The sequence below is a fragment of the Gallus gallus genome, chromosome 18 (genome assembly GCF_016699485.2).
Source record: "Gallus gallus isolate bGalGal1 chromosome 18, bGalGal1.mat.broiler.GRCg7b, whole genome shotgun sequence".
NCBI lineage: Eukaryota > Metazoa > Chordata > Aves > Galliformes > Phasianidae > Gallus > Gallus gallus.
In genome coordinates, this window is record NC_052549.1 from 2799065 (window position 1) to 2826744 (window position 27680).

The 27680-nt window shown below is 51.0% G+C and overlaps 2 protein-coding genes across 2 annotated transcripts; both read left to right on the forward strand.

Moving 5' to 3' along the window:
• Positions 1-1712: 1712 nt before the first annotated feature.
• On the forward strand, positions 1713-8330 carry TBC1D24L (TBC1 domain family member 24L). The gene is made up of 7 exons (XM_025141833.3): positions 1713-1859; positions 2833-3865; positions 4076-4234; positions 5167-5230; positions 5975-6070; positions 6363-6639; positions 7161-8330. Exons 1-7 carry the CDS (start codon positions 1748-1750, stop codon positions 7304-7306), a joined length of 1887 nt encoding a protein of 628 aa, XP_024997601.2. The 5' UTR covers positions 1713-1747; the 3' UTR covers positions 7307-8330.
• Positions 8331-8487: 157 nt separating this feature from the next.
• CFAP52 (cilia and flagella associated protein 52) lies at positions 8488-27423 on the forward strand. Its single transcript, XM_415591.6, has 14 exons — positions 8488-8577; positions 9316-9515; positions 10255-10391; positions 10983-11111; positions 12166-12265; positions 12718-12831; positions 19699-19799; positions 20463-20633; positions 21943-22091; positions 22703-22848; positions 24888-25039; positions 25639-25741; positions 25963-26074; positions 26847-27423. The coding sequence occupies exons 1-14, from the start codon at positions 8508-8510 to the stop codon at positions 27020-27022; spliced, it is 1860 nt and encodes a 619-aa protein (XP_415591.3). The 5' UTR covers positions 8488-8507; the 3' UTR covers positions 27023-27423.
• The last annotated feature ends 257 nt before the right edge of the window (positions 27424-27680 follow it).

Genomic DNA, 27680 nt, shown 5'->3' on the forward strand with positions numbered 1-27680 from the left:
GGGGTGTGGATATCCCAGTGTGCCCCGGCTGTGGGGCAGAGCAATGGGGAGGACTGGGCAGTTACACAGGCTTGGGGGCGAGGCCATGTGCTTCTTCCCCATCTTCCAGGGGGCAGAGATTTGCTGTCATTGAATTTTGCTCCAAAGGAAAGTCCCCAGGAGCAGGTGGGGCATGATGCCATGTTGACACTGTCAATATTTGGGCTGCGGATGGCTCCTGAGGGCCCTGCAGTAAAACCAACAGCTTCGGGACTTACAGCAGCCCTCTGCCAACACACGTGGGCGCTGGGGCTCAGTGTCCCATTTGCCACAATCTTATGATGCACATCGCTGCCGATATGAGCAGGTGCCCTAAAAGTAGCGACAGCACGGTGGTGATGTTTTATTGGCCTCGTTATATGGGATTATTGCTGCATTTAGCCAGGTACGACACACCTCGCATCACCGCCATGGACTCAGCAGGTCCTGCTGCGGGCACCCTGACCCCCCCACCCCAACCTGACCTCCAGCACCGGGCTGGCAGTGCTTGGGTGCAGGCAGCTGCATCAAACATTGATGCCCCAGCTGTGCAGCTCGGTTGGAGGCAGCACGCTCATTACATATTTAATTTTTTTTTCTCCATTAAAAACACATGGAACAGCAAACCACATCGCATGGTGCCCAACTCGCTGCCATCTCACATCCTGAGACTTCCGAAGGAAGATGCTGTGCCTTAAAAGAATCCCACTGTTAAGTGCTGTCTGAACCATGAATCCTCGCCGTGTTCTCCCTTCAGCTGCAATGGGGCTCCTCCTTGAACTCAGCTCTTATGCCCATGAGTGCAACACAGTTTGTAATCCTGCAAAGCGCTTTGAGGCAAAGTCAATCAGCAGCAACAGTTTCAAATGGGAGAGGATGGAAATGCTGAAGTACAGAAAAATGCCTGGAATTGTGGTATTTGGGGCTCCATGGAGCAGCTGGTGAGCTGGGAGGTCCTGCAGGGGATGCTTGAATGCACTCTGCCATCCCTTCACCATTCTATACCCAGGACGGTGAGGCCCCGGCACTGCTGCACAGAGCAGTGGTGCCCCATCCATGGAGGTGCCCCAAGCTGTGGATGGGCCCTGGGCAGCCTGAGCTGGAGGGAGCCAGCCCACGTGTGTTGGGGGCTGTGAGGACCCTTCCGACCCAACCATGCAGTGGGGTCTCTGGTTTTGCTTTGTCCCCAAATGCCTCCAGTGCTTTCACCCACTGACGCTCCCCAGTGCTGCGTGTGGCACTGCCCAGCCGAGTGCACCGCGCTGCCAGAAGGGCATCGTTCTGTCCTCACAGTCCCAACCCCTCTCAGCTGCTGGCTCCCAGCCCTCGCCGTTCACATGCTCCAATTCCTCACTCCCCCAGACCCGCACCATCCAGCAGGAAGCGGTTCCCAGCCCATTTACCATGTTTATGCTTCCTCTGTTCAAGGACGGTCCTCCGTCACCCCCCCACCCCTCCTCCCTGCCTGGGACTGAACATGAAATAAAGGTTATCCTTGGGGAGAAAAACAAACCACGCGGCTCAACGGCCGTGTTGCTGTTTTGATGCCTATCTCATCCCCTCCCCGGCCTCGGCGCAGCGTTGGGCACAAAGGGGTGACCGAGGCGCGGGAGCTGCTCCACCCCTCTGCTATTTACACCAAACACGTGCCCTGCACGCAGAAGGTGCATTAAAAGCGGGGCAGCAGCTGCAGCGGGGCAGCAGCACTGGGGCTGTGTGCAGTGTGTGCATGCTGCAGGTGGGGCTCAGCCTGCCCCGTGCCCCCGAAGGGGAGGCCAGAGCCTTCCCTGCAGAGCTGGATGGGGACGGTGGAGACGGCGATGGCGCCAGCAGTGCGCAAGGTGGGTGAGCACCATAGTGGGGATGGGGCCTGGGCTGGGGACATATCCTGGGCCAGGTGCCTGCAGCCAGGTGGGCTCAGTGTGGTGGTACCTATAGGTTTGCTCCTACTGCAAGCACGGGGGAAATTTGGGAATCATGGTAGTATCCAGAGGTACAAATAACCCCAATCCATCCCCACTGTTTTAGCCTGGTTTTTATGGCCGTAAGCGTGGCTGTGCTTATGTTCCTGTGTGACCACCTGTGTTTTCAGCCTGGTGTTCTTTCTGAGTCCCAGCCTGGCTGCTCAGAGCAGGGTGAGATGCTTTGCAGATCTGAGCTGGCCATGCTGGCTGGGCTGAGCCTGAGCAGGAGCCGAACTGAGCCAGCACGGTGCAAACAGACCCGGACTGGGCCACCTGCATGTGGCACTGTCACTGTGGCCATGCTGTCCCTGGGTGTCCCCCTGGGTCCAGAGCAGAGAGGTGCACAAATCCACAGGTGGGAGCCGAATCTCCCCACCCTCTCCTGGCTGAGTGAGCACGCCTAACATGATACACCAGAGGATTAAGGTGCGTGCTAATTGGCTGTATCCGGCTGGCTATTAGCTGCCTGGCACAACTCACTCCGATGGAAAGGAGCGGGATGCGGGGCTGAGCCCGGCGGTGACCCCAAGGAAAATACCTCTGCTTCTCCCTAGGAGGAGCTCAAACCCTGCTCACAGAGCTGCTCTGCATGAAGCCATTCCCACTGCCACAAGACGGTGCTGGGCCGCCTGGCTGGGCTCAGGGGGCACACGGGGACATGGGGAACATGGACCTGCTGGGGGCTGCCCCTGCTCTCGCTGAGCCCTCAAGGGATGGGGGCCATTCTGCCCTTTCCCTTAGCAGGGAGGGGGTATTGCCATAGGAGGAGGTGCTCAGGACCTCACTGCGCTGTGGCAGGGTGGCACTGTTAGTGGGGTGCCGTGTCGGATTAAAGCTCTTTGTCCCATAGTGGTGCTCAGCTCCTCTCCCATCACCGTTGTGGTCACACCGGAGGATGACACGTGGCACATCAGTGGCTCCTGCACGGCCGGTGGGCCGTTCATGGACTGGGACCAGACGGCAGAGGTGGAGCAGCAGGCAGATCCGCCCGAGGACACGCTCAGCCGGCCCCCCAAGGAGCTGAAGAAGCTGGCAAGGGAGGGCTGCTGGGCCGCCAGCCGCACGCTGAGGGCTGCAGCTTACCAGCGGCTGTGCCAGCGTGTCGCCTGCCGCCTCGTCACACCCGATGCCCTGGTGTATGGGGATGTGGCCACGAGGCTCTTTGGAAAGCACGGCGCCAGCTCCCACCCGCTGCCCGACTTCCTTGGGGGGTGCTCCCTGCCCACGTACTGCCTCAACCCGCACGGGGTCGCGGCGCTGAAGAAGATCCTCATCTGCATTGGCAACCTGTTCCCTGACATCACCTACAGCCCCGCGCTGCCCTCGCTGGTGGCTCTGCTGCTGCACTACAGTGAGGATGAGGCTCAGTGCTTCGAGAACATCTCCCGCCTCATCGCCAGCAATGCCCCTCACACCAGCTACATCGACCAGTCCTTCCTGGCCCACCAGGCCTCCTGCATGACGTTCGGGGACCTGGCCAACAAGCACTGCCCAGCGGCGCACAAGCTGATAGCCAGCACGTCTGAGAACGTCTTTGAGGTGTACTCCGAGTGGCTGTCGTGGCTCTTCCGCGACCTCCCCTTCAGCTACGCCATCCGTGTGTTTGATGTCTTCCTGCTGGAGGGGCAGAAGGTGCTGTACCGCATCGCCCTGGCTCTGCTGAAGCAGTACCGGCTGTCGGTGAGCTCTGCCCAGCAGGAGGGGTCTGACACCAAGGCAGAACTGCAGGCCTTTGTGCAGAACATTGCCCAGCACGTCACTGTTGATAAACTCCTGGAGAGAGCGTTTGGCATCCGGCTGTTCTCCCGCAAGGAAATCTGGCTGCTGCAGATGGCCAACAGGAAGGCACTGATGGAGAGGGGGATCACCATGGTGCAGGGCAGGTAGGAAGCTGGCCCGTTTGCCCTCAGTGCCGACAGTGCTCTTGGGGCAAAGTGGGCAGACAGTGGGTTCCAGTGGAGATGCAGCACGGGGGGAGCTCCAGTGTGTCCCTAGGCTGTGGCTATGCTGCACAGACACTGTCGGGATCATGGCACATAACAGCACATTAGGGGTACTCCAGCTGAGCGCTGACACGCTCCTCCCTCTCACAGGCAGTCCTTCCACCTGGCCGTGGACATGCAGAGCTTCAGCTCCAGCATTGTATCAGCTCAGGAGATGCGCATCATCTGGTCCTGGATCCCCGAGCGCTTCTCCCTCTTCCCCCCACTGCTGCTCTTCTCCACCTCAGAAGATGGGTGCAGCCTGCAGAGGTGAGCGCAATCTGCCTGGTGGGCCGGGTCAGACAGACAGACATAACATTGGGTAAGGGTTGCTGTATAGAAAGGAGCAACTGCAACATCTGTGGGACGTATCTGAGGTCTGCTGGGGACACTCCTTGAAGGTCCTTTGAGAAAGGAGTGCCTTCTTCAGTGGCACATCGTGCTGAGAGGCTGCACAGAGCAGGCTGAGCTCAGGTACCACCCACGACAGTGGAGACATCAAACCTTCCAAACTCGAGCTAAGAGAGCCCAAGTGCCATAGTTAATGCCCAAATCTGCAACAAGTGAGGGAAGAGCCAAGGACCTGGTGACAGCTGCAGAGCAAAGGGCATGGGGAGAGCAGAAACATCCCCACAATGCTCCATGCTGGGCATTTCAATGAGACACAGCTCCCTGCTGTATGGGGAGAAGGTGCAGGGGCTGGCTGGGGGCTGCCCACTGCATCAGTGGCCTGTGGTTTTCCATGGGCTTCATTTGGGGATGCTGTAATGTTTGGCACAGTGCCCACGCTTGCACCACGAGCATGCCCTCAGCTCAGGGGAGGTGAGTGAGGGCCCCACAGCAAAATGTCCCCGCCCCATGTAGAGAAGTCCCGCAGTGTTTCACCTTGCCACGGCAGCAGTGGGGCTCACAGGGTGGGTGTCAGGCAGGAGCTTGGGCTCCAGGTGGATGAGCAGCACATTCATCCCCGAGCCTGCTTGGGAAACTGCTCCATGGAGCGTCCCCCCGAGCCTGGTGCTGAGAGTACGTGGGCAGACTTTATGTTTGGATTTATGTGAGCTGTTACCCACGCTGCTGAGCAAAAGTGATGCCTTGAGAAGTCCCAAAGCCAGCTCCCCAGTGCCGGCACCAACAGAGGAGCTGCCCAAGCTATGTCACTGGTCTCAGCTGCTCACCAACGCAGCCTCCTTGTGCACTCCCAGGTTTTACTCGTGCTGTGAAGGTTATGAACCGACGGTGCTGCTCCTAAAAACAACGGAGGGGGAGGTGAGTATTTCCTGAGCAGGGAGGTGGGCTGTGCTGTGTGACAGGGGAAGGTGCCCCCTGCCACCAATGCTGGCTCCACCGCAGTGCTGCAGGGACACCAAGAGGCACCTCAGACATTGGCTAAGGGGGGGGCTGCTAGTCAAAGAGGAGTCTGTGAGATGGAGAGAGGCCACGAGAGAGGCTTTATTGCACATGGAGACTGAACCATGAAGCCTTTGCTAAGCAGACTTCTCTGAAGTCAGCAGATGCTCTGCCTTAGCAAGGACTTCCTTTTAGTGCACTAAAGGCAACAATCCCTCCTTGACTGCAAGAGCAGCCACACGAGGGAAACGGAGTGAAGTAAGGACAGCTCTTAAAATATTTGAAAGTCGTGGAATAACTGCAGAACTACCTGAGCCAGGCATCTTCCCAGGGACTTCGAGAGTGGCTCGTAAACCCATATTTTATGTCTGCACTCTCCAACAAACAGCAGATGCAAGCACTGTAAATGGCTCGGGCATCCTAGAGATTTATTGGCCAACAAGTCCCAACCTCCCACACCCAGCACTTGAGTGCAGCGAAGAGAGAAACACTGCTGCCCCCAGGGCCTTGTGCAGACAATGAAAAGTGACTTATAAAACCTTGTTTCCTGCATGTTTTAGCTCATTTTCTCCCTTACATAGTCCCAGGGAGAGGCAGAGCCTTTGCTGTGCTGGCCTCACTGGAGGTTTCCACCCTGACAGCTCCCTGTGCTCTCTCCCAAAGGTGTGTGGGGCATTCCTCTCCTCTGACTGGAGTGAAAGGAAGAAGAACGGGCTGACATCGGGCTTTTTTGGGACAGGGGAATGCTTTGTGTTCACTGTAAGTCAAATTTATGCTTATGGGCTTGTCTTGTCTTTCGTTGCTACTTTATTCCTATAACTCTAGGCACGGCAGCACACCATCCTTTAGGATGTTCTGTTGGGCCAGAAAAGAATGGAAAACTATCTCCCAGAGCAACCTAAAGGGATGACACCAGGACAGTGTGTGCTGCAGGGAGGGATCCTGAGCTGTCCCTTCCCTGCTGCAGGTCTGGCTCGCACCGTGTGGTCCCCAGGCAGCCATGCAGCGATGCCCCAAGGACAGGGCTCACTGGCTTTCTCCTGCTTTCCAGGTGCGCCCTGAGATGGAGAGGTACGAGTGGGTGTTCATCAAGAAGCCAGAGCTGGCCAAAGCCATGCCACGCTCGCGCCAGCGGTCACCATCACCCATTCCCACAGCCCCGCTCAGCTCCTCCCCGCACAGCCGCAGTGCCAGCCCCAACCTCCTCACCGTGCCCGCGCCGCAGCGGAAGGGCCGCCTGTCCCCGTTCCTGGCCATCAGGCATTTCCTCCTGCCTTCCAAAACAGCCTCCATGTTCATGTCTGGCTCTCGGGAAGGGATCGTTATTGGTAATTACCTAATGACAGGCACCTGTGTCGAGCACGCAGCTGCTCTGACTGAAAAGAGCTCCCCTCCAGGTTAAAATCCAAGCTGTCCAAAAGGCAAAGACCTCCTGTCTTAGTATATGTACCTGAAGTCAGGGGAGATGAAGTTAGTCCCCTCTTCCTCAAATCAGCAGGAGAATGAAGGGCTGCACAAGGGCACAGACGCCCTTTCTGAGAGCTCCCGAGCAGGTCCCAGCTGAGCAGGAGCCCTGCATCCCAAACCTGCCAGCCAGATGTGGCAGCCATGCCCTTCCTGGCCCTTTCCTCTGCATCTTGCACGACTGAGAGGAGATGTGGGTGGGGAATAGCTTGCAGAAGAGCTGGGCGTGATCCCCTGGGGCAGATGCACCAGCTGTCTGTGACAGCTCTGCGGTGTGGCCACAAGAAATGTTGCTGAGAGATGGGCACAATCCCAAGACCTGGCCAGTGTCTGCTGGGGCAGCAAGGGGTGACCCCAGATCCCAGTGCCCGGTGTGCTTTTGCAGGTGGAGGGGGAGGCCAAGCACTGTCCCTCGACGCCAACCTGCTCTGGGGACGCACGGAACCCTGCGAGACCTTTGACAACCCACCACTCTGCCAGGAGAACTTCAAGGTGCAGCTGCTGGAGGTGTGGGGCTTCCAAAACACTTAGGTCCCACGGGCTCAGCTCCTCACTATGCTGCTCACCAAGACAGGACAAACATGGCACCAGTCACAGCTCCAGCATGACTGCTACGATCCCTGCCAGCAGCTCTGTGTGTGCCTCTGCTCGCTGTCCTCCCCTCCATTGTCACCAGCCATGGTTGCATGAGGAGGGCCATGAGTGTCAGGAATGAGGCTTCTCCCACAGCTCAGACCCAGCTCTGCTCCCACTCAGGATGCTAGAGGGGAGGCAGGTCGCTATTTTCTATGCTTCCCAGGTCTGTTTGTGGTCAGCAGAGCAGCAATACCACAGCACAGGCAGCCTCTGTGGGAATCCTGAGTCTAAGATTCACCATAAGAGCTTTCCACCCCTCGCTTCTCACCCCAACGAGCTCTGTGTGGGCTCACGCAGCCTCTGAGGTTATGAGGACTCACTGGGAGCAGGCAGTGACGGCCATCCAACATGCAGCCAAAGGCTTTTTGTTTGCTCTTGTTCCAAGCTGCTGAGTGGGAAGCAGCAAAGCACCGCCTGGCATTTACACCTCCGCAGCCCACACAGCCTTCTCATTTTTGTGTTGCACCAAAGACCCATAATCGCAGCAGAGAGCCTGTGTGAAACCGTGAGCTGTTAATTAGCACATCCTGATTACCTGGCTCCAGGTTCCTCAGCATCCCTTGCTGTCTGACACCTGCTGGATATCCTGTCCAGCTCCACGGCCCTCAGAGCTCCCTCTTCCCTTCCAGAAGGCTGCTCCCCACCCGCAGTGATGCGCGGGGTGCCCGGCAATGCACAGCCCTCCATTGGCCGTCCATCCTGACGTGGCGCCCCCGGTGCAGTGCAATGCCTGCCGCGTACCTGGCCTGCCTGCAGGCCGCAGCCGCACACCACAGTGACTGCCGGCGCACTGGCTGCCTGTAATCCAACGAGTCCCTGCCGTTTCTGAGGAGACGCTGCAGTACTTTCCTCCCTGTGCTTTATTCCGTTACTGCATAAAGCTCAAAACTCTTGGAGAATAAAACAATAGCAGAGAGGCCTGGCGGCTCGGCAGACTCCTCGTGGGCTGTAGGGATTTTCCTTCGGGGCCCGGCGCTGCCCTGAGGCGGTTACTCACCCCGCCCACGGCCCCGCAGCACAGCGCCCCCTGCCGGCCGGGCGCAGCGCGCAGGCGCTGTTGCCATGGCGCCCGCGACGCCATCGTGAAGCGGTGGTGATGGCGACGGCGACGCCGGAGGAGAGGGCGGCGGGGGGGTTGGAGCTGCAGGCGGCCATCGGCTTCAACGGTACCGGCATTACCTCTGGGGGACTATAGGGGCAGCTAAGGGGGGTATGGAGCAGTTTGGGGCAGCTGGAGGGGGAAAAGAGGCACCGTGGGCGCAGGTGGAGGGGCTGTGGGGCAGCTGGGGGCCACAGTGGGGCAGGTTGGGGGGCAGTGGCCATATGGGTGCCTGGCCAGGAGCTGAGCTGTGCTGTACGTCCCTGTCTGGGGGCAGGAGCTCAGGGAGAAGAGATACGGGCTTCAGAGCAAGCAAATTCAGGCTGAATAGAGGGATTGGCTGCTTATGCATGTCTAATTGCCCAGCTCACTGGAGTGAGAGAAGCTCCGTTTCAGAATGAAACCGAATCCTCTTGCACAACGCGCACGGGAGCAGCCCTGTGGCTTGGCAGAGGGGTCCATAATTGGGCTCTGCAGCCGCCCAACTTCTTGGGAGATGTGCAGCACGGAGCGGTGATGCGGCCTTCACAGATCAGCAGCTGCTCGTGCAGGACGTGCTGTGATGGAGGGCTCAGTGCTCAGGGCTGGGTGGATCTCCTGGCGGCAATGGGAAGCACGGCCCAACCTCCGTAAAAGGCACCCCGGAATTGCACATGGGGTTGTGCTGCTCCGGGTGGGAGCCGGGAGCCTCTTGGTTTTGCCCTCATTGTGAAGGGTGAGAGCTTGGGGAAGGGTGGTCAGGAAATCCGCCTGCAGTCCCAGGGTGCCGACAGTCAGCATGCCTTGTGCTTTGTCCCTTGGGCAGGACACGTTGCCGCGGGCCTGATCTGTCACCCTGACAACAAGCACCTCCTGTACCCGCTGGGATGCACCGTGGTTATCCAGGACCTGGCCAGCAAGAAGCAAACCTTCCTGCACGGCCACACCAACAACGTCTCCTGCGTCGTCGTGTCAAGAAGTGGGAACTACGTTGCTTCTGGACAAGTCACCTTCATGGGCTTCAAGGTGGATAACCCCCAATGTTTAACCACGTTACACTGACCAGAAACGTGGAGTTCTTGCCAAGGAGCAAGAGTACTTTTTACTTGTTCTTGATTTTGCTGGAAAAAAAATGTCTGTAATAGGAGGGCACTGCCAAGAATAGGGGATTGTGGCTGCTCTGATGGTGGATGTGCCTTTATATTTTGGCATAGCATGAGACACTCTCCCTAGGATCAGGGTAACGAGATTGAGGGATTTCTTAGTCCTGGTCCTCTTTATTGAAAGTGCTGGGGATACGTGGCAGCCTAAATCGCATTAGACGTTAATTAGTAAATGCTGCCACGTTTAAAGTTGTTAATGGTTTAATTTTTTAATGCTTATTTGAGAAGAGCCTGAGGCAGTGGGGAGGAATCAGCTGTTGCAGTGGGAAGGAATCAGCTGTTGCAGTGGGGAGGAATCAGTTATTGCAGTGGGAAGGAATCAGGTATTTGCTTTTTCAGCACTTTAAAATCTCAGTCAAATACTCTTCCAAAATTGGTGTCATGTAGTAAACATTGATTCTGGAATGAATCAGAGCTTCGTAGCTGGTAATTGGAGCAATGCTTTGTACAGCACCCAATGTGAAGCATGTCCCCATTGCAGTGCACTGGGCTGAAATAAGCTGACCTTCTGCTGGGCTGCTTCTGAGAAATTCCCTTCCTATCAGAGCTCTTCAGCATGGCACAGCTAATGCTCTGGCTCTGACTTCTGCTTTGGGCTGCAGGCAGACATCATTCTATGGGATTTCCAGAAGAAGGAGTTGCTTGCCCGACTGTCACTGCATAAGGGTAAAATTGAAGGACTGGCATTCTCTCCAAACGACCTTTATCTCGTGTCACTGGGAGGCCGGGATGATGGCAGGTAAAGGTTTCCCCTTCCTGAGGCACGAATCCTGCCAAGCCAGGGCACTGAAGGGCGTGCTAAGGGGATACTCAGTGCTCCTTCTGGCACTCTGATGACATCTCTTTAGGGTATCCCATGTGAGGGAGGCTGGGTTGGCACACCAGTGTGTAGGGCATGGAAAGATGAGTGGAGCAGCTCATTCTGAAGTTGGCTTTGTCACACAGGAATGATACAACAAGTGCATGGCTGTACGGCCCTGAAGAACTGCAAGTGGAATAGAAGGCTATTTTAAATGAGATCCTATGTGAGATAGGATTCGACTCTTGCTCAGGAGGAGGAATGCAACAAACGCACATCCCCACCTCCTCAACAAGAGACAAAAGCCTCCATTCCATGTATTCGTGTGAAGGCTTTTCTTGAATAAACTGCCTACAAGGTGACTTTTAGTGCTTATCTTTCGGGAACAAACTGCAGGAAAGCAGCCTTTAGTGCTTATCCTTTTGGGAACAGACTGCAGGAAGAAAAGTTCTTGGTTTTTTGTTTTTTTTTTTCTGGTAAGTTTTTAAGTAACATTAAAAAGCAAAGTATTTTAAAGCCCTTCCTTTGCAGTGTGGTTGTGTGGAATGTCTCGAAGAGGGAGGCTGTGTGTGGCAGCCCTGCCTCGGCCCGGAGTGCGGGCAATGTGACCATCGTGGAGTGCTCTGCGTGCAGAGATGAGATGTTTGTCACTGCTGGAAGGTAAGGCTGTGCTTACTGCTAGAACCCCTATGAGGAACAAACCCATGGATCCATCTCCTTTTTCAGAGCCTTTACTTAAATAGGAGGAATATTAAGCATCATTGTGCTCATGGGTTTTTTCTTCTCATCTCAATGGGCTCATGAATAACCAGCAGCTTGTCTCTTTAAAGCATTTTTCCTTGTCCTCCACATAAGAGCACGCTTTCAGAGCAGCTCACACGGACCAGCATGCTTAATTTCTGTTCTTTATAGCAGGGATTTTGCTCAGCATTCCCTCTGCAGTCCTTAATGTATTTCGTTCCCAGTGTCTACACAAGAAAAGCAGCCAATGAACAGCTCTGGACAGTGCCTTATTCATGTAAGGAGAATGATATCTCGGGGATTGTCAGATCTTCTCCTACTCTTGGCAGATGCAATGTACAATTGGGCTCTGGTCTGTACCACAAGTTGTTACAACAGGTCACATTTCCCATGGATTTCAGACAGCCCCCACGTATCCAACCTGGCTTTGAAACTTGCCAAGGTCCTGCAGCTCCCTTAAATCAGGGCAAGGCTTAGATGCCCTTGGCCGCAGTTGCTCTTGTAAGTGCTGGTCTTTGCATCTGTACCACTGTGAAATATAAGGGTGACTGTGTTAAGGTCCTGTATCGGTTCTTAGTTGTCAAACACAGTTGTCAAACTAAGTCAAACTGTGCTAGCAAATAGCTGAAAGTGTCTGGTGCTGCTCGTTTCCTGCTCTAAAAGCAGGGCTCCCACTGTGCATGTCTCTTTGGGGGATTAATATCCAGGTTGTTACCTGCCTTCCCCATAATTCTGGTATGAATTTTTGCTGAGCCTTTAAGATTTTTGACTTATCTGGAAAAAAAAAGTTACCATAAGAGACAGCAGAAAAGACAAAGGTTTGCTCTGGTATTGCTCTTCTTCCTCCTGATCAAAATTTCAGAATAAGATGACCTTACAAAGGTTGTCTCATTCTCCCAGTAATGATTGAGCTGAGATATCTCTGGCATCGATTCCATACACGGATTTGGGTTTCCTCTGTGCTTCCCTGCAGTGAGACCATTCGAGTATGGGAATTGGATCTACCAAACAGAAAACTCCGACCAACTGAATGCCAGACAGGGCAGCTGAGAAGAGTGATCACAAGCCTTCAGGTGTGCATCAGCCAAAACGGTTTGGCTGAACCAAGCAGCTCTCTTGCAGAGCAGAGAAAGGCTCTGAGCTTTTCTAGTGATGCTAAAAATGGTGATTATAACTACATGATGGCGCTGTGGTTGCTACATGCTGGCTCGTGGCAGATGGTCTTCCACAGGTTCTTTATCCTGGGAGACGTCTTTTGAGTGCTTCTGAAAAGCAGCAGCATGCACTTCAGTCAGAAGCTCAAGAGAATTCAACTTTTGCTTCAAAGTATTTGCTTGGAAAGCATTTTACACAGAGCAGTGTTACAGATCCTTGTGAGTGCTGATGTGGGAGCACTGCCTGTGTGCCCTCAGGGTAAATCCTGGCAACCCGCTGAAATAAAGCTATTTAGGCAGCACTGAGTTTGGTTTTGGGACAAGAGCCTCTGTATCTGGACCACAACTTCTTTCTTCACTCTTCCTTATAGATAGCAGATGATGATAATTATTTTTACGTTGGCACATCAACTGGTGATGTCCTGAAAGTGAACACGAGGAACAAGCTGATGACTGATTTTGGGCCTCAAAAGAAGTTTTCATTGGTGAGTAGAAGCTCTGTCACTTGAATCCTTTTCCTTATCCTCCTCTTCATTAGTGACCGAAATTGGGACAGCCTCCAGGAGAACCATTAGGAAGCTGATGCACAGAGTCACCTCATTCACAGAGGAGGAGTGGAATGGGAGTCATTGTGGGTGGGTGTGACATAGTGGGTATTCAGGTGAGGGGAGCACTGTGAGTCATTGAGAAGAAAACAGAATGGGAGCACAACTGCAGAGGAGCACGGACCAGAGTGAAGGCAAACTGGAGAGAAAAGCGGAGGGGAGAGAATCGCCTCTGTCCTGTTTGTGTGGTTCCTGTAGTGCAACCAGAGGGCCCTGGGGTCACAGCTGTGCCAGCAGAATTACGTGCGGGTTGGAGTGGGTCAAGAATGGATTCAGCTGAAAAACAGCACCTGCGGCTGGGGAAGTTTGGGAGCCCTGTTATTTACAGCAGGGCCCCGTGATCAGTCAGCAGCACCACTGCAAGAGGCAGCATGCTTCTTTGTATTGAAAATACGGTGAAAATTCACAAGTGATGCTAAGCATCCCCGTCTGTCAGTAACTTGGGGAAGGATTTATAGGGCAGAATTTCTTTGTAGCCTTTTAGTTCCATCTCTCAGTGCTCCTGTTGACCCTGCTTTGGGCAGGGGGGGCTGGGCTGGATGAGCTCCTGCGGTTCCTCCCAATCCCAGCTGGTCTGTGGGTCCTCTCTGAGCACTCGTCTCCATCATGGCACTTAGCTGATAGCCAGCTATCCAGTACTGAATTTAAAGCAATGAGGCTAACATGCACCAGGCTCACCATACGGAGTGCTAACATCACAGCTTGGTTTGAATGGTTCGGTTTGGGGGATCCCAGCAGGCTTTGCTGGGATTTCTGTGGCACTACTGAGAAATGAAAGTGTAAAAATTGCTTATTTTTGGCTCCTGTTTTGAGAGGTTTGGCCTTTCCCCTTTTCCCACAGCACTTGACATTACGTGGCTTTCTGTGCTCACAGGCAGGGCTCCAATTGACAATATTTGCAGATTTCAGTGCTCCATACTTTTGAAGTCAGTCCCCAGAGCCTGTGTTGGCACCTGTGGAATACACTATTAGGTTCTGCTTGGAAGAATCTATTGAAATGACTCGCTCAGCATTGCAAAGAGTTCTGGCAGAGGCTGCTATCTAGAATTCAGTTCTTCTGGACCACATTAAGGTTTCTCAGCTAAAACGTGATCTGTGCTCTTTCCTTGTTCATTGCTGTTATCTGTGGTCTCCCATCACACGTTATTACATTACACCCCTTATGTCCACCTCTCTGCAATAGCTTCAGCTTCCCCACTCATGAGGCAGAGGTCTTACTGAAAACAGCACTGTAGATAACATAATTAAAGAGTTTATTACAGTGCTTATGCACAGTTGGGACAAAAAGAAAAACAAAAAGATTGTGCAGCATACATTGGCTCTGTTGCTTTTTGAGTTCTGGGAGCTCAGCCTCCTAACCTCAAGGTCCCTTCAACAAAGCTTCTTTGTTTGTCCGCAGTTGGGACTTGCAGATCTCTGTGTAATGATCCACAGACAGGAATGTCTTCTGGAGGAGGAGCTTTTGGCCTTTTGTTGGCAGGGAGTTGTAATGAGAAACAATTGGCAACAGCTAGAACGCTTGCTCTCGATTTCCCTTTATTTGTTGCTGTGTTTGTGGCTTTTTGGTGGATAGGATGATACCTGTGGAATTCACACACTTTCCTGAAACATTTTCTTGCACGAGGCTGGATGTATTTTATGATTCTATTAAAACCCATGAAACTCAGTGAGCAGTGAGGGAAGCAATAGAGATGGAAGTGCTGCATGTACTGCTAGAAAAACTGTCCTAGGAAGGAGCAGACCTGGTTGGAGGAGAAGCACGAGTCTGACAGAAAGTCTGAGGAAAAATCATCAGTAATTCCCAAACAAAAAGCTGCTCTGGACTCGCTTCTCCAGACCTCCTGATCTTAGCTTTTCACACATGTACATACGAACCCAGTCATACAGACATACAGACGTACCCAGTCACAGTGCAGTGCTTCTTGCATTACGAGTGCATGCCCACCTCTCTGGGATCACTTGGAGCCAGTGAGGTCTTTCAATACACTCACTGTTTATCTATCTATTCCAGAAGCTTGGAGAAGTCATCACACTTGGTTTTCCCCCTTGCATTGTAGGAATGGAAGCAGTTTAATTCAGTGTGCATGTTAAGTGACAAGAATGTATGCATTTTGTTTTCCTGATAATCATCACACTTATGATTTCTAATGCACATTAGAGCTCTTGTGGATGCACCTATGCAGCACGGTGTTACAATAGTCCTCCAGCAGTCATCCTGCAGTGTTTTGCATCCGTGGTGTTCCCATGTCCTGGCTGAGGTTGAATTGATTGAATATCCCTTCCCTTTTTTAAATGTAGGCATGATTTCACTCCTCTGTCTAGTATTACACGTACAGCGTGGAGCACCTGGCTGCAGCCACACAGCAATCTGAGCTCCCTTGCCTTCTGGAGTGAGGGAAAGGTGCCAAATGCCTTTGAAACAAACCCTCACAGAAGATATACCTTTGAGAAGATATACCACTGAAGAAGCAATCAGCTGGGGTTGTTCGCAGGAGGCTGTGCAGTTTGGAAGTCGAAGGACAGCCCAGGGCCTCTTAGTGAAAAGCAGAGGCTCAAAGCCAGACCATATCCCCATCTATATTAAGAAGAGCTTTGGAGTATCGCTAGCTTCAGCTGGCATTGCTTGTAATAGTGAAAAGCTGAAGAAAAACAAGACCTTTCAGCATGCAGGAGGCTGACAGGATGCTAGGGAGGAGGTAAGATCCCACAACGGATGTCACAGCTGTCTGCCAGCCCTGCGGATGAGACCTGAGCTACCAGGCAATAATCCAGCTTACATTTTGTTTTATACATGGTAGGTAGTGGCAGCTGGGTGAGAGGAACCGTGCGTGTTTTGGCAGGGGGAGAGGCAGGAAGACATCCACCTTGCAGGGCTATTTGCCGTTTCCATCCAGCATCCTCCTCTGCCACGTTACTCAAAATGATGGTGCCTGTTTGGTGCTCGTAGGCTCTCCTGCCAGGTGCTCCTTTGCTCATTTCCTTTCTGCTCTCTTCCACGGCTCTTACCAATGCAGTGTAAAATGGGAGATTCATCATACAAGCCAGTGTTGTATCAGCCGGTGAGGGTGTGCTGGTGCTTTTTTATCTCCAGCTGCTCTCAGACCCACCCTCACACTTCCCGTTCTCCCTTCCTGGCTGCATGCTGTGACCCCCCCTTCTACACACCCGGTGCACATCCCTGCACACAAATCGTACGCTGTCACTACGCTGTCAGCAAGCCCTGTCTGTACACCAGAGCTGTAATGTTCTATGACAGGGATTTCCAATTGTAGCACAGCCTTCAACATCAGAAGAGTATTTATACAGGCGTTTGGTTTTTTTTCAAGTAGAAAACACAGCATTTATCAAAACAAAAGCGTCCACATCCTTGTTCTCACAGAATGTAGCGCATCGAACTGCTAAACCTAGGAGAAGTGATGTGTTTTTCTGCAGAGCTGTGTGTTCTGCAGAGATGTGCCTTTATCTGTGGCACATTCTGGCACCAAAGATTTGGAGCTGCCTCCCTCCTTTGGAACCATTCTCGTGGCTCTGTTGCAGTTCCCCCTCTGAAGCTGTATGTATGTGGACATGGGCATCCCTGCAAGCCTTGGCAACAGCATCACCAGGGAACTACAAGACAGTGGCATACCCTGAAACCCTATCCTGGAGTAACCCCCCAGTGAGCGTGCCTTTAAAGAGGGAGCTCAGCTGCTGCCTCGGTGAGGGGGAGGTGTTTATTGAAAACAGCTTTGGCTGATCTTAGAGGAGCGTTGCCTTCAGATCTGTAAGGACGTGTTTACTGTTTAGACGTGGTCTGAAGCTGTCTTTGTTTCTGTTTTGAAGAGGAGTGGCACATTTGAAGCAACTTGTTTCACATCTCAGTGGAGTTCAGCGCGTTTCTGTCCTCTGCTAATACAGTTTTCCCACTTCTTGCAGTATCCCCACCTGAGGCTGGAGGAGCTGTAGGGCAACCACTCACATACAGAGGGATGTGGGACTGCAAATGGATTGTCAGCAATAGCTGAATATTTTGCACTGTCAACGAAATATTTGAACCAGGTGCACTGGGTTTCACAGAGCACCTGAGAACTCTGCAAGAGATCAGAGTGGGACAAAGAGCAAATATCCCTGCGGGGGGAACACACGGGCTGCGTTTTGCTGGTGTCTCTATTTATCATCACACTTCAAAGCAGTGGTTGCCTTCTGTAAGAGGTAAATAATGAACGGAGGTATTTTTAACCTAGGTTACCCTGTGCATTTCACCTACAAAAGGACTGTCAGTATTATAAAACACAGTACTTGCTGCATCATTAATGTGAGCTGCTCGACATGGTGGATAACAAGAGCACCTCCCAGAGCTGGGTACTTGTGGGGGCTCCAGGAGCAGCCTGAGCAGGGAAGAAGCCCAGTTACTAAACGCAGGCTGAAATCAAACTCTGATTTTGAGAGCTTCACAACAAATCCTGGTCACTTTCAGGCGTTCCTTTTTTTCTTGATAACACCTGCTTCCCTCCCACTGTAGAAGAACCAAAGAGATACCTGCTAAGTCTCAAAGTGGCGTTGGCAGTGCTGTAAGAACCCTAATTAGCAGCAAGCAGAAAGCAGTAATCAGGTCAACTGTGGACTCACAGGTGTGATTTGCAAGGCTGCCACCAGCCGTAGTGCTAAACCCGCAGGGCACACATAGGAGATGGCAGCCTGTAACAGAACATACTGCAGAACAGTGGGTCCAAAGGCCCTGGGATAGCAGGGCTTTGTACAGCGCTGCCAATGCCCCGTCAGAGATTTTGCAAAGCTCTGCTTGTGGGTCGTATTTTTAATTAAAAACACTCCCTTTGTCCCCGTGCTTAAGCAAAGAAGGTTTGCATGAAACCTGGCTCCCTGCCTGGCAGAGATGTGGGAGCACAGCATGCAGTGCCTTCCAGCCATGGCCGTGACAGCGGTGGGCTGCTGCTGCTGGAGGCAGGCTCACCAATCACTGCAGCCAGTGTAAGTTATAAGTCAGGATTGTTTGGATGCCAGTTGGTTGGGATTTTGTTCCCTGTGATGCACACGGGGCTGATCCCAAGGTTGTGCAGTGCCCAACCTGCAGCACAGGCACAGGGCTGCTGGAACGCCGGGCAGAAACAACCAAAAAGCCTTGGGGATGTTATGGAGGATAAGGAATTGATCTTTTTTAAGAGCAGCTGTCTCCATATAGGTGTGTAATTTCTTTTTCCACCAAAAAATAGAAGCAAGGAAACATCACTTGCTTCTGTTCGTTTGGGTAACAGAACCAAAGTAATCTCTTCACATTCAGCAGTAGCTTTTGCAGCATCTTTTCTAATAGCATTGACCTCTAAATAGCTCCAATGTCACTTCTGTTTTCTCCTCTGTCTTGATTTCTTTCTTGCGTTCCTTAGAGCTTCATTCCCTTCCACAGAGAAAATGGACGCTTCCTGGCTTTCATCCTTCTGAACACCCTGCAGTGTGCAATCCTGAAATGCACCAGGGATGGGCCAGATTAATGAGGGAAGAGAACAGGAGCTGGATGCTACTGCTTGGATCTCAAATGCTGGCTCCTGTGCATGCTCAAAATTCAGAGGTCAAGCACATGGCAATGACTCCTTCCTAAAGTATAAATGCATCATTATTGTGATTTACTTGTCAGTTCTGCTTTGAGAATCCACTTCTTTTTGCTGTGATGACACCAAGCTCCGGGATTCTTTATCCAGAAGAAACCCCACCAGTCAGAAGTTGTGTTCACAGAGCTCTATGAGCTTGGACTTAAAGGAAAACATCATAACGCTGTGCAGTTGCATCCTGTATGTGTTGCTTTGCAATAGAACTTGGGTTTCAGTCCATGTTTTTGCGGCATAAGGCTCCTTTGTTTTCTTTCCTTTCTATTTCCCCCCTGTTTCCCCCCAGAATGTTTTGCTGAGTGAGAACAACAAGATCTGACCCCAGAGAAGTGCTCTCACCCCTTTTGCAGCCAGTTTTCGACTGTCAGCAATGAATCTGTTGTCGATGTATGGAAGACCAGCAGTACCTGAGGTGGAGCAGAACAGCAGCAGGCTGACTTTGTGAGGCTGGAAACGTGGCACGACTGGGGACTGATTCCCTTCCGACTGCGGTGTGGTACTTCAGCTGTTGGAAAAGCACTTCTGCTTTTCCTAATGGCTGACCCGCTGTTGGTTTGCTCATCTTAGCTAACAGCAGACCCGTGTTGATGGGCTGACTGATTTCCAAAGCCTTCCTGCCACAAGTGTGTTCTGTTAGTGGTGTGTGTGAGGTGGCACGGGATGCTTCAGACAGCGAGAGGGGCCTGGAATGCAGGGGATGCATCCTAAGAGCAGCTTTGCCAAAGGGTGCTTAGGCGGAGTTTCATCTTCTGTTGTTTTCATCCTTCTGTTCTTTATCTACAAAGAACCACTGGAAGGCAAAGGGGAGGCACTGGTATAAAATGTGTATATTGCTTGCTGGAGCAAGGTAAGGATGTGTAAGTTCCTATGTGGTCCCAACTGCATGGAGGGCTTCATTCTGATGCTGTTTACCTGCTCCTTAAACACTCCCACTGTAGATGTTCATATATACCTGTAATTAATAACTCCTTTCTTCCCGTTCCCTCCAGAGAACCCCTTTTTGGCCTAAATTGGTTGAAGAGTACTGAGAAAGCCATATTTGAGTGATGTGGACACCACCATAGGGAGCATCATTAAGACTCCATTCAGCGTGGCTGTGTTTGCAACTGCTTCCATCCAGTTGTGTTTTAATCCCCTTCTCTCCTAGGGAGTCACGGCGTTGCTCTTGCTGAAGACAGGAGATGTAATAATTGGCACCGGAGAAGGGACCGTAGCACTCTGTAAAGGCTCAAACTACAGAGTGATGAAGTGAGTCTGCAGATGGGGGGATCGGAAGGGTAGAGATGATGGCTCCCCAAAGGGCCGTGCAGTAAGGACCAGTCCTTCCTATGGAATGGCACAACCCAAATAAACCTCAGGTTTTTTTTCAATCCAACAGACAAAATAGGTGTTCTTAAACTAGGTGTTACGTTTGCAGCATAATGAATTTGAAGCAAATTGGGAATTTCTGTGTGCTTCTGTGTAAGACTGCCCTACTCATAGTTCATTTCAAATGGCCGTTGTTTCCTCGTAGGCATTAGGAGTCAGATCCCAAACTGATGTAAAGTGGGACAGGGCTGTTGATGTCACAAAACCATGTTTCACCACCTGAGGAAGATGAGTATTTGCCATTTAAAGAGTGTTTGCTGCACAAAGTGCTCTCACTGATCTCACAGGCGTGTCTCAAAGTGCTCGCGGGGCTCTTTTCTGCATATGAAACAGCTGCAGGCTTCACTTTTCAGTAGGTGATTTGAAGATGAGGCTTGCAGCTAGTCATTGCACCTTGCTTGTATAGCCAACTTCAGCTCAGAAAAAGCTAAGCTTTGTACAGATTGAACCATTCCCAGCAGTTCTAAGCTGAACAGAAACATTGTTCACTGTGGGATATTTCGGTGCACTTAAACGTAAATTAATTCTGCCTTCTCTTACCAGGAATATCCAGGTTCACGGCGGTGTCACTTCGCTGACACGCAGAGGTCAGGGCCACCAGTTCTTTGTGGGGACAAAAATGTGCCAGATCTACCGGGTCAACTACACGGCGTTCAAAGAGGAGCTGATCACCACCTGCCACAGCGAGGCTGTTCACGACATCGTGTTCCCTTTGTGAGTACAGCTGGCTGGGATGCTTCGGGCTAAAAGGGAGCTGCAGGTAAGGTCAGGAGTCGGTTGTTTCCTCCCCAAGCAGAGAAGGGCAGCTTGATCCCAAAGAGAGCATTGATGCGGGGCACGGTGTTGTTGCATTGCTGCTTTGCACGGCACAAATGATCAGATCTCATCAAGGTGTAACACAGCGTGCAGGGAAAGTGCAGAATGCCCTCCCGCCTTGTCACCAGCCTGAAAAACACACTTACTCCTAATTCAGTGAGTAAATCATTTGGAGCTTTAGGGTAATCTGATGCTAATATTCCCAGCTGGCACATCTGTGTCACAGAGGTGTGTGGATGAGCAGGCTTTAGCGATGAGTGTGAGGACTGCAGTTCCACATCTTTCCGTGCCTGTTTTAAACACCTTATTTGTTAACTGCTCTTGAGCAGCGCCTGTCACTGAGCAGGAAATGCAGGCTTAATTTCCCTGTTGTGGTCTATTTCAGGATGCTTACATTGCTGATGTTCTGCTTCGTAAAGCACCTGCACAAGTTTGGCCTGAAAGAGGCTGCACTTTTGCTGGGCCGATTTTCCCTGGCCTGATTTGTCCTGCTGGTGACTGAACAAAAGCATACGGTGCTCTCTGGATTTCACTCTCTGTCACATCCAGAGGAGATGTGGTCTGGTCGTCTTTGTGCATAACTGATGGATCGCTTTATGCCAAATGGAGTTAATCTCATCCTGTAGAAAGCGGTGGTGGTGGCATAAAGCCATGCCCACGTGTCTCCTTTTGTTTGTTGCTTATTTTAAGAGCTTATTTCAAGGAATTCGGCCCCACAGGTTTTGAAACATTGCAGGTCTTTTTTATTCAAACCTATATACAAACCATTCTATGAGCAGGCTTTTACCATTTCCCCTATTGCCTTCAGCGATGTTAAATAGGAATCACCCTGTAAGCAAGATAAAAAATGACATCTTTACAATGTGAAGCTGCTGTTGGTTGTTGATGTCAAGCCTGGGCAGTCAGCACCTCTACCCCCACTTTGCTCTCTGCTGCATACAGCACTTGAAGGTTTTTAGAGATTCCCTCTGGGAAATCCCAACGTCACTACAGCAGGGAGAGCTCACCTGGCTCCATTTGAAATTCACTGTGCACAGGTGCCAAACCAGGGGAAATCTTTGTGGTAAAGGTCCTTCAGTCTTAACTATGTGACCCCTATTGTGAAGATTACAGCTGAACATCAGCAGCAGAGCTTTAAGGGATGAGTTAAGATCTGATGCAGAAGCTGTGTTCTCCTCTTATTAGCTCTTCTCTCTGACCACCCCAGTGGGACTTCAGACTTGTTTGCAACCTGCTCCAAGGATGACATTCGGGTATGGCACACCCCAGAGCACAGGGAGCTCCTCCGCATCGTCATCCCCAACATGACCTGCTACGCCATAGAGTTCATGAGGGATGGCAAGAGCATCATTTCAGGTAACGTGCAGTCCCAGACCATGGGTGAGTGCAGTCTGTAAGCGTTACCCAGTGCAGTGAACGTCACCAGTATGTAAGAATGAAGAAAGGCATAGGCTGGGAGCTGCTGCAGGTGATTGCTGTGACCCGCAGACCTCTTTGCTTGCTGTTGGTCCAATGGATGCTGCTCACAGAGCACAGATCCTGGCGCTGTAGTTGTGGGGTTATGGCAAGGTGAGCTTCCTTACTTGGGCTGTGATCTCCAGCAACTCAGAGCTCCGTTGGGCCTTATTCAAAAGACCTAATCCTAAAATGTTAACACCAATGTATGGAGCAGATTAATCTATAATGTCTGGAGAGGAACTTCGGCATAAATTCGCTGCCTGTTGCCATGTGCAAGTTGCCTACACAGGAACTGCTGCAGTTCCAGAGCAGCAATGCTGCCCCTCTGCTATTACCAAACCAGTCTGCCCACAGCCAGAACCAAGAAAAGGTATTACATTTTAATAGTTCATGCGAGGCTACGCAGTATAAAGGAACATAATAAGAAGAGGGTTTGTTTGTGATGGAAAGCAACGATAGCAGGAGGAACATCTCTGTGCCTGCATAATCTGTTTCTTTTTGTTCATCAGCTTGGAACGATGGAAAAATCCGTGCCTTCATGCCTGAGAGTGGCCGGGAAATGTATGTCATTAACAATGCCCACAGCCGGGGAGTGACAGCGATCGCTGCTACCAGTGACTGCAAGCGCATCGTTAGTGGAGGAGGAGAAGGGCAGGTAATTCCTTGCTTTGAAAACCCACAGCAGCTTTGTGCCTCAGCACAGGACCCGGGAATTGTCTGAAGCTGCTCAGTCAGAAAGGGAGCTATTCGGAGCTCACAGTTGAGCAGAGGACCGGGTTTGGAAGTATTAGGCTTTGATATGTGCAAATCTCCTGTACTTAGAGGGTTTCATATGAAACAATGCTGCCCTGATTTCTTCTGGCACGTTAGTCTTGCAAAATCACTCTAATGTAGAACATGCTCTTCATCCTTTCTGTTCATCTCTCCCCCCTGTTTGGCTTATCTGCATTAGTCATTGTTTGCAAACCTGCGTCTCACCGTGCTCCAGCACAGATCTGCTTTCTGTCATGGCTCTGGGAGCCCTCATCCAGTCAAATACAACCTGTGTCAATTCAGTTAGCAGCACAACGTTCACTTTCTGTGGCTGTGCTGTCTATGGGTGACTCCCTGATTCTTTGGGTTGGTATTACCCGACGTGGGTGGTAAAGTTAACAGAAGACTGTAATAACTTGACTTCCCATACCGTTATGAAAACATTCCAACACGAAGAACAGAACTCAGAAGGCATCACTTGTTGCACTTCAGCAATATTATCCCAGCAGTTAAAGAATAACACCGTGTACTTTGGCTGCTCCACGCACTGCCTTTCATTGTGGCCTTTTGCAATCTGTAAAAGAGACACCATTTTTTCCTAAATTTTAAATCATATCAGCATTTTTTCAAATGCGTTAAAATAGATCTGGAAGGCTTATGTTCAGTTTCTTGCTTTGCTTTGGACTTCCTCCCTGCAGTCTGGCGTGCTCTCAGAACCAGACGTCTGAGTGCATCCTGATGGATTTAACTGCTCTTAATGCCTTGTTTCTGTACCCTGCTCGTCGTGTGCAGTGTGCACGCTGAAGATTGCACAGGAAGCCTTGAAGAGCCAGGCACTGAGCTTGGGTCTTGCAGATCTCAGGCAAATATCCCCATCTTTCTAAATCAGCTTGTGCCTCAGCTCTCCTGCAGAGTGATAGAGAGTGGTAGCAGCAGCGCTGCCTTGTCTCACTGCATAAAGACATTAGAGATGATGAGCCACTTCAACCCTTCACTAATAAAAGCACAGTGAAGTACCTTGGATGATTAGTGCTGGAGGATGCAGGAGATGGAAGACCTAGATTCTGTATGAGCACACAGAATGGCACAGGCTGTGGTTAGTTGCTCCCTGAATTGAAAAAGACAGCTGGGACAGAATTAAAGCTAGAAGGTTGGTTAAGTAGAAATGAGAACTGCAGGGGGGCATTTGCTGCATTCATTCAAAAGGCAAAGGAGTGCTCTGAAATGCTAATGGTTCTGTCAGAATCAATCATCTGAACGCTCTGACGGCCGGGGTTGCTTGAGGTATCTGAAGGCTCTGATCATTTAGGCAGCAGGAATTGGACATACAGATCCCATAGGTAACTCAGCATCAGACTTGACAACGTGGAAGGTTAACGTTCTCTGCTTTGGATCTCAGCGTGCGACACTAAATTTGCACTAGCATTTGACCTCAGTGAAATGTAAAAGCAAACTGATATCACCAAGTTTGGCACTTATGGGACAGCAAATGCAAGGTGTGAAGGATCAGGTCCTCGGAGCGGAAAGATTGCTGCCCTTACCTCCACTGGGAAAAGAGATGCTTTCAAGGCATGTATTCCACATCAAAGATTTAAAGAGCTGTTTTGTATTTACTTACTGGCATGATATATGTACCGCAAGTACCAGGTAGCTTTTCAAATTCAGTTTCAGAAGCCTTGCTCTTCGATCCTTAAAACACTGCTGGAAATACAGCATGGGTTAGGTGCTTATTCTCAATGGAGGAGTGAGTGAACTGAAATGTGGGTGAGTGGGGCTCACCAAAGCATTCGTTTAGAGCTAGAGAAATAGAGAGCAGCCTGTTGAGATTCCATTGCCACGCAAGTTATAAGGGGAATGCAGGGTTTGGGGAAGTGGTAGGCATTCTCCTGAGCTCAGACAGAACCGGATGGTGCAGAGCTGAATTTTGCTGCTGATTTTCAGGTGAGGGTCTGGGCAATTGGTGAGAAGACTCGCAAACTGGAAGGAGTTCTGAAGGAGCACATTTCTGCTGTGTCCTGTATTAAGATTAAGAAGAATGACAAAGAGTGTGTCACAGCCAGCCTTGATGGAACCTGTATCATCTGGGATATCGGGTAAGGAGATGGGTTGGTACTGCAAGGTACTTAAAGTGCTGGTAGTGTCTGCGTTGGGTCACTGTGTCCTATTTGGGACACCACACGGTGAGAAGGAGGGGGAAAAGAGCCTTAGAGAAAGATCAGTCAGTCAGGAAAGGTGGAACCTTCCAACACTGGAAACCTTTCAGAGCAGTTTAGACAAGCGTTGGTCCCGAATTGTTCTGTTGTATCAGATCCTGTTCAGCCCAGGGGATGGAGCAGGCGATGATTCCTGCTGGCCCTGCTTTTCAGCACTGCGATTCTTGACAAGCCATTGCAGATCTCTTCTGGTGCTGTACTGTGTTAGGGCCAAGGACATATTTTGCATAGCACACAGAAAGCATTCTGGATTAAAAATCTTTATTTCATGTGATAGCAGATCAAAAGTCCCACGAGACAGCCATGGTGGGGAGCAGAACTGATGACCCCAATAGGTATCGTGAAGCCCTGAACTCATGCTAACACCTGTTAGTGGTCAAGTGGAACGATATCTGATGTACAACAAGCATAGAGAGTTCAGGCAGTCAAAGTTGGGGCTTTGACCTTATTGCTTTCTCTTGTTCTGGGGTGTTTTGCAGGCGTTTTACAAGAAAACAAATGATTCTGGCCAACACATTGTTCAAGTGTGTATGTTACCATCCTGAAGAATACCAGCTGATCACCAGTGGGACAGACAGGAGGGTAAGCAAAACTAGGGGGATTCTGTTGGTAGTCATTGCAGAACACAACGTCTGGTTATGGACGTTGCATAACCACACAAGACTGTCATCAGACCAAGCTGTGCCAGCTAGGGAAGCTTTCCTGGGGAAGCTCCTGTACTTCTGCAGATGTTTGTAGGACAGCACTGACGTCTTCGTGCTGTTTATGCTCAACTGAACTCTCATCTCTTGTCCGCTCTCTAGATTGGATACTGGGAAGTGTATGATGGCTCTGCAATCAGAGATTTGGAAGGCTCGCTATCAGGTTCCATCAATGGGATGGACATCACATCAGATGGGGCATACTTTGTCACAGGTGAGTGAGTGGATGAAAATAGAAAAGAGGCTGTATTAGGGCCAGGAAAAGCAGGGCAATGAAACGAGTCCCAGTAAAGTAAGAAAGAATATAAAAGAAACACTGAATAAAACAAATTGCTGCAGAAAAATACTTGGGAAGAGGCTGTGATCCAGACCTGGGAGATACTATGGTTCAGTCTTGCAAGATGTAATTTAGAGGTGAAGACAAGGTTCGAACGTTCCCAAGGGAGCACAAGGCTGCACCCTGCCCTGCTCCTCATTTGTTTTCATCGTGTTTGCAGTGCACTTGGCTGCTTTTTTGCAGGTGTCCTGCTGGCACTGTTAGTTTCCTGGCTCACATGGCTGCAGGCTCCATCCAGCCTCAGGCTCACACGTTCCCAGCTGTGGTGACATCTCTTCTGGGAGCCTACTGCTAGCACCTAGGAGCCATGCTATTGTGCACACTGAGCTAAGCCAGCAGGCTTTGTGCCAGCCTCAGTTCCTTTAGGTTAACCCGTTAGCACTGCTGGTGAAGGGCCTTTGGACGGCCTGCTACACTGATAGCAATTGCTGTTCAGAGCTTACTGTGAGCTGCTGGTGCAGGGCCTGAGTGGCCTCATGGCCACCACCTGTCTGCTTCAGCTGAACAGAAGTAGGCTTTGCCATAACAAGACAGCACATCCCACCCTTCCTCAGTCAAAGAATGCCCAACTATTCTCTGCCTGTCAGCTGGGAACAGACAGCAGCAGGGCTCTGTCTAATCCTTGGCTCTTCCTTTGTGCCCAATGCAGGTGGTGATGACCACCTGGTGAAGATGTGGGACTACAACGAGGGGACAGTGACTCACATTGGAGTGGGCCATAGTGGCAACATCACCCGTCTCAAGATCTGCCCTGGGAACAAGTACATCGTGAGCGTGAGTGCGGATGGTGCCATCCTGCTCTGGAAGTACCCGGGCTGTCCCTAACACTGACACAGGAGCTGCCGGGCTGCTGCTTCCTCAGCCAGCCCTCAAAGTCCTTTCTTCTCAGAGCTGAGGTTTTTAAAGCACTTTCATTGTTAGAGGAGATACTATTTTTCTACTCTCTGGTATGAATTTAATGGATCCTCCGGGTATCCTTTCTAGCACTGAACATACAGGCCTGATTTTTAGCAGGGAGGCTAATTTCATATTCCACGTTGGTTGGAGTGGAAGTATTCACCACTTCTGACATTCCCAGGCTGTTACAGCACTGCTGTTTGGTTACTCCCCTGACAGCCCCCCGCTCTGCTCTTGTTCGTATGGCCGCTCATTTGTGTGTGCTCTCCCTCTCCTCTCCTCCCCATCCTTTTCTGTCCCTCTCCTTAATGAATAACTTGTTGTGTAAATTCAGTCTGCTGTGTTCATTTTAATTTCTCTGGTCCTGATTAAGGAAAAAGCCCTCCGCTCCAGCTCAACCGTTTGACTACGAAACTCCTTTGAGTCAAGCATTGAAATCAGTGTCCTCAAAGGAATTCGGGCTCTTTGGGGCTTCTTCCTTTGCAGTGCCCAATTTAAAGCTCAGAGGCCTGATTTCCAGGAGTGAGAGCACAGCTATTTCCAGCAGTGCCAGCTAAACACATGCAAATTCCTGGTCATTGCCCTC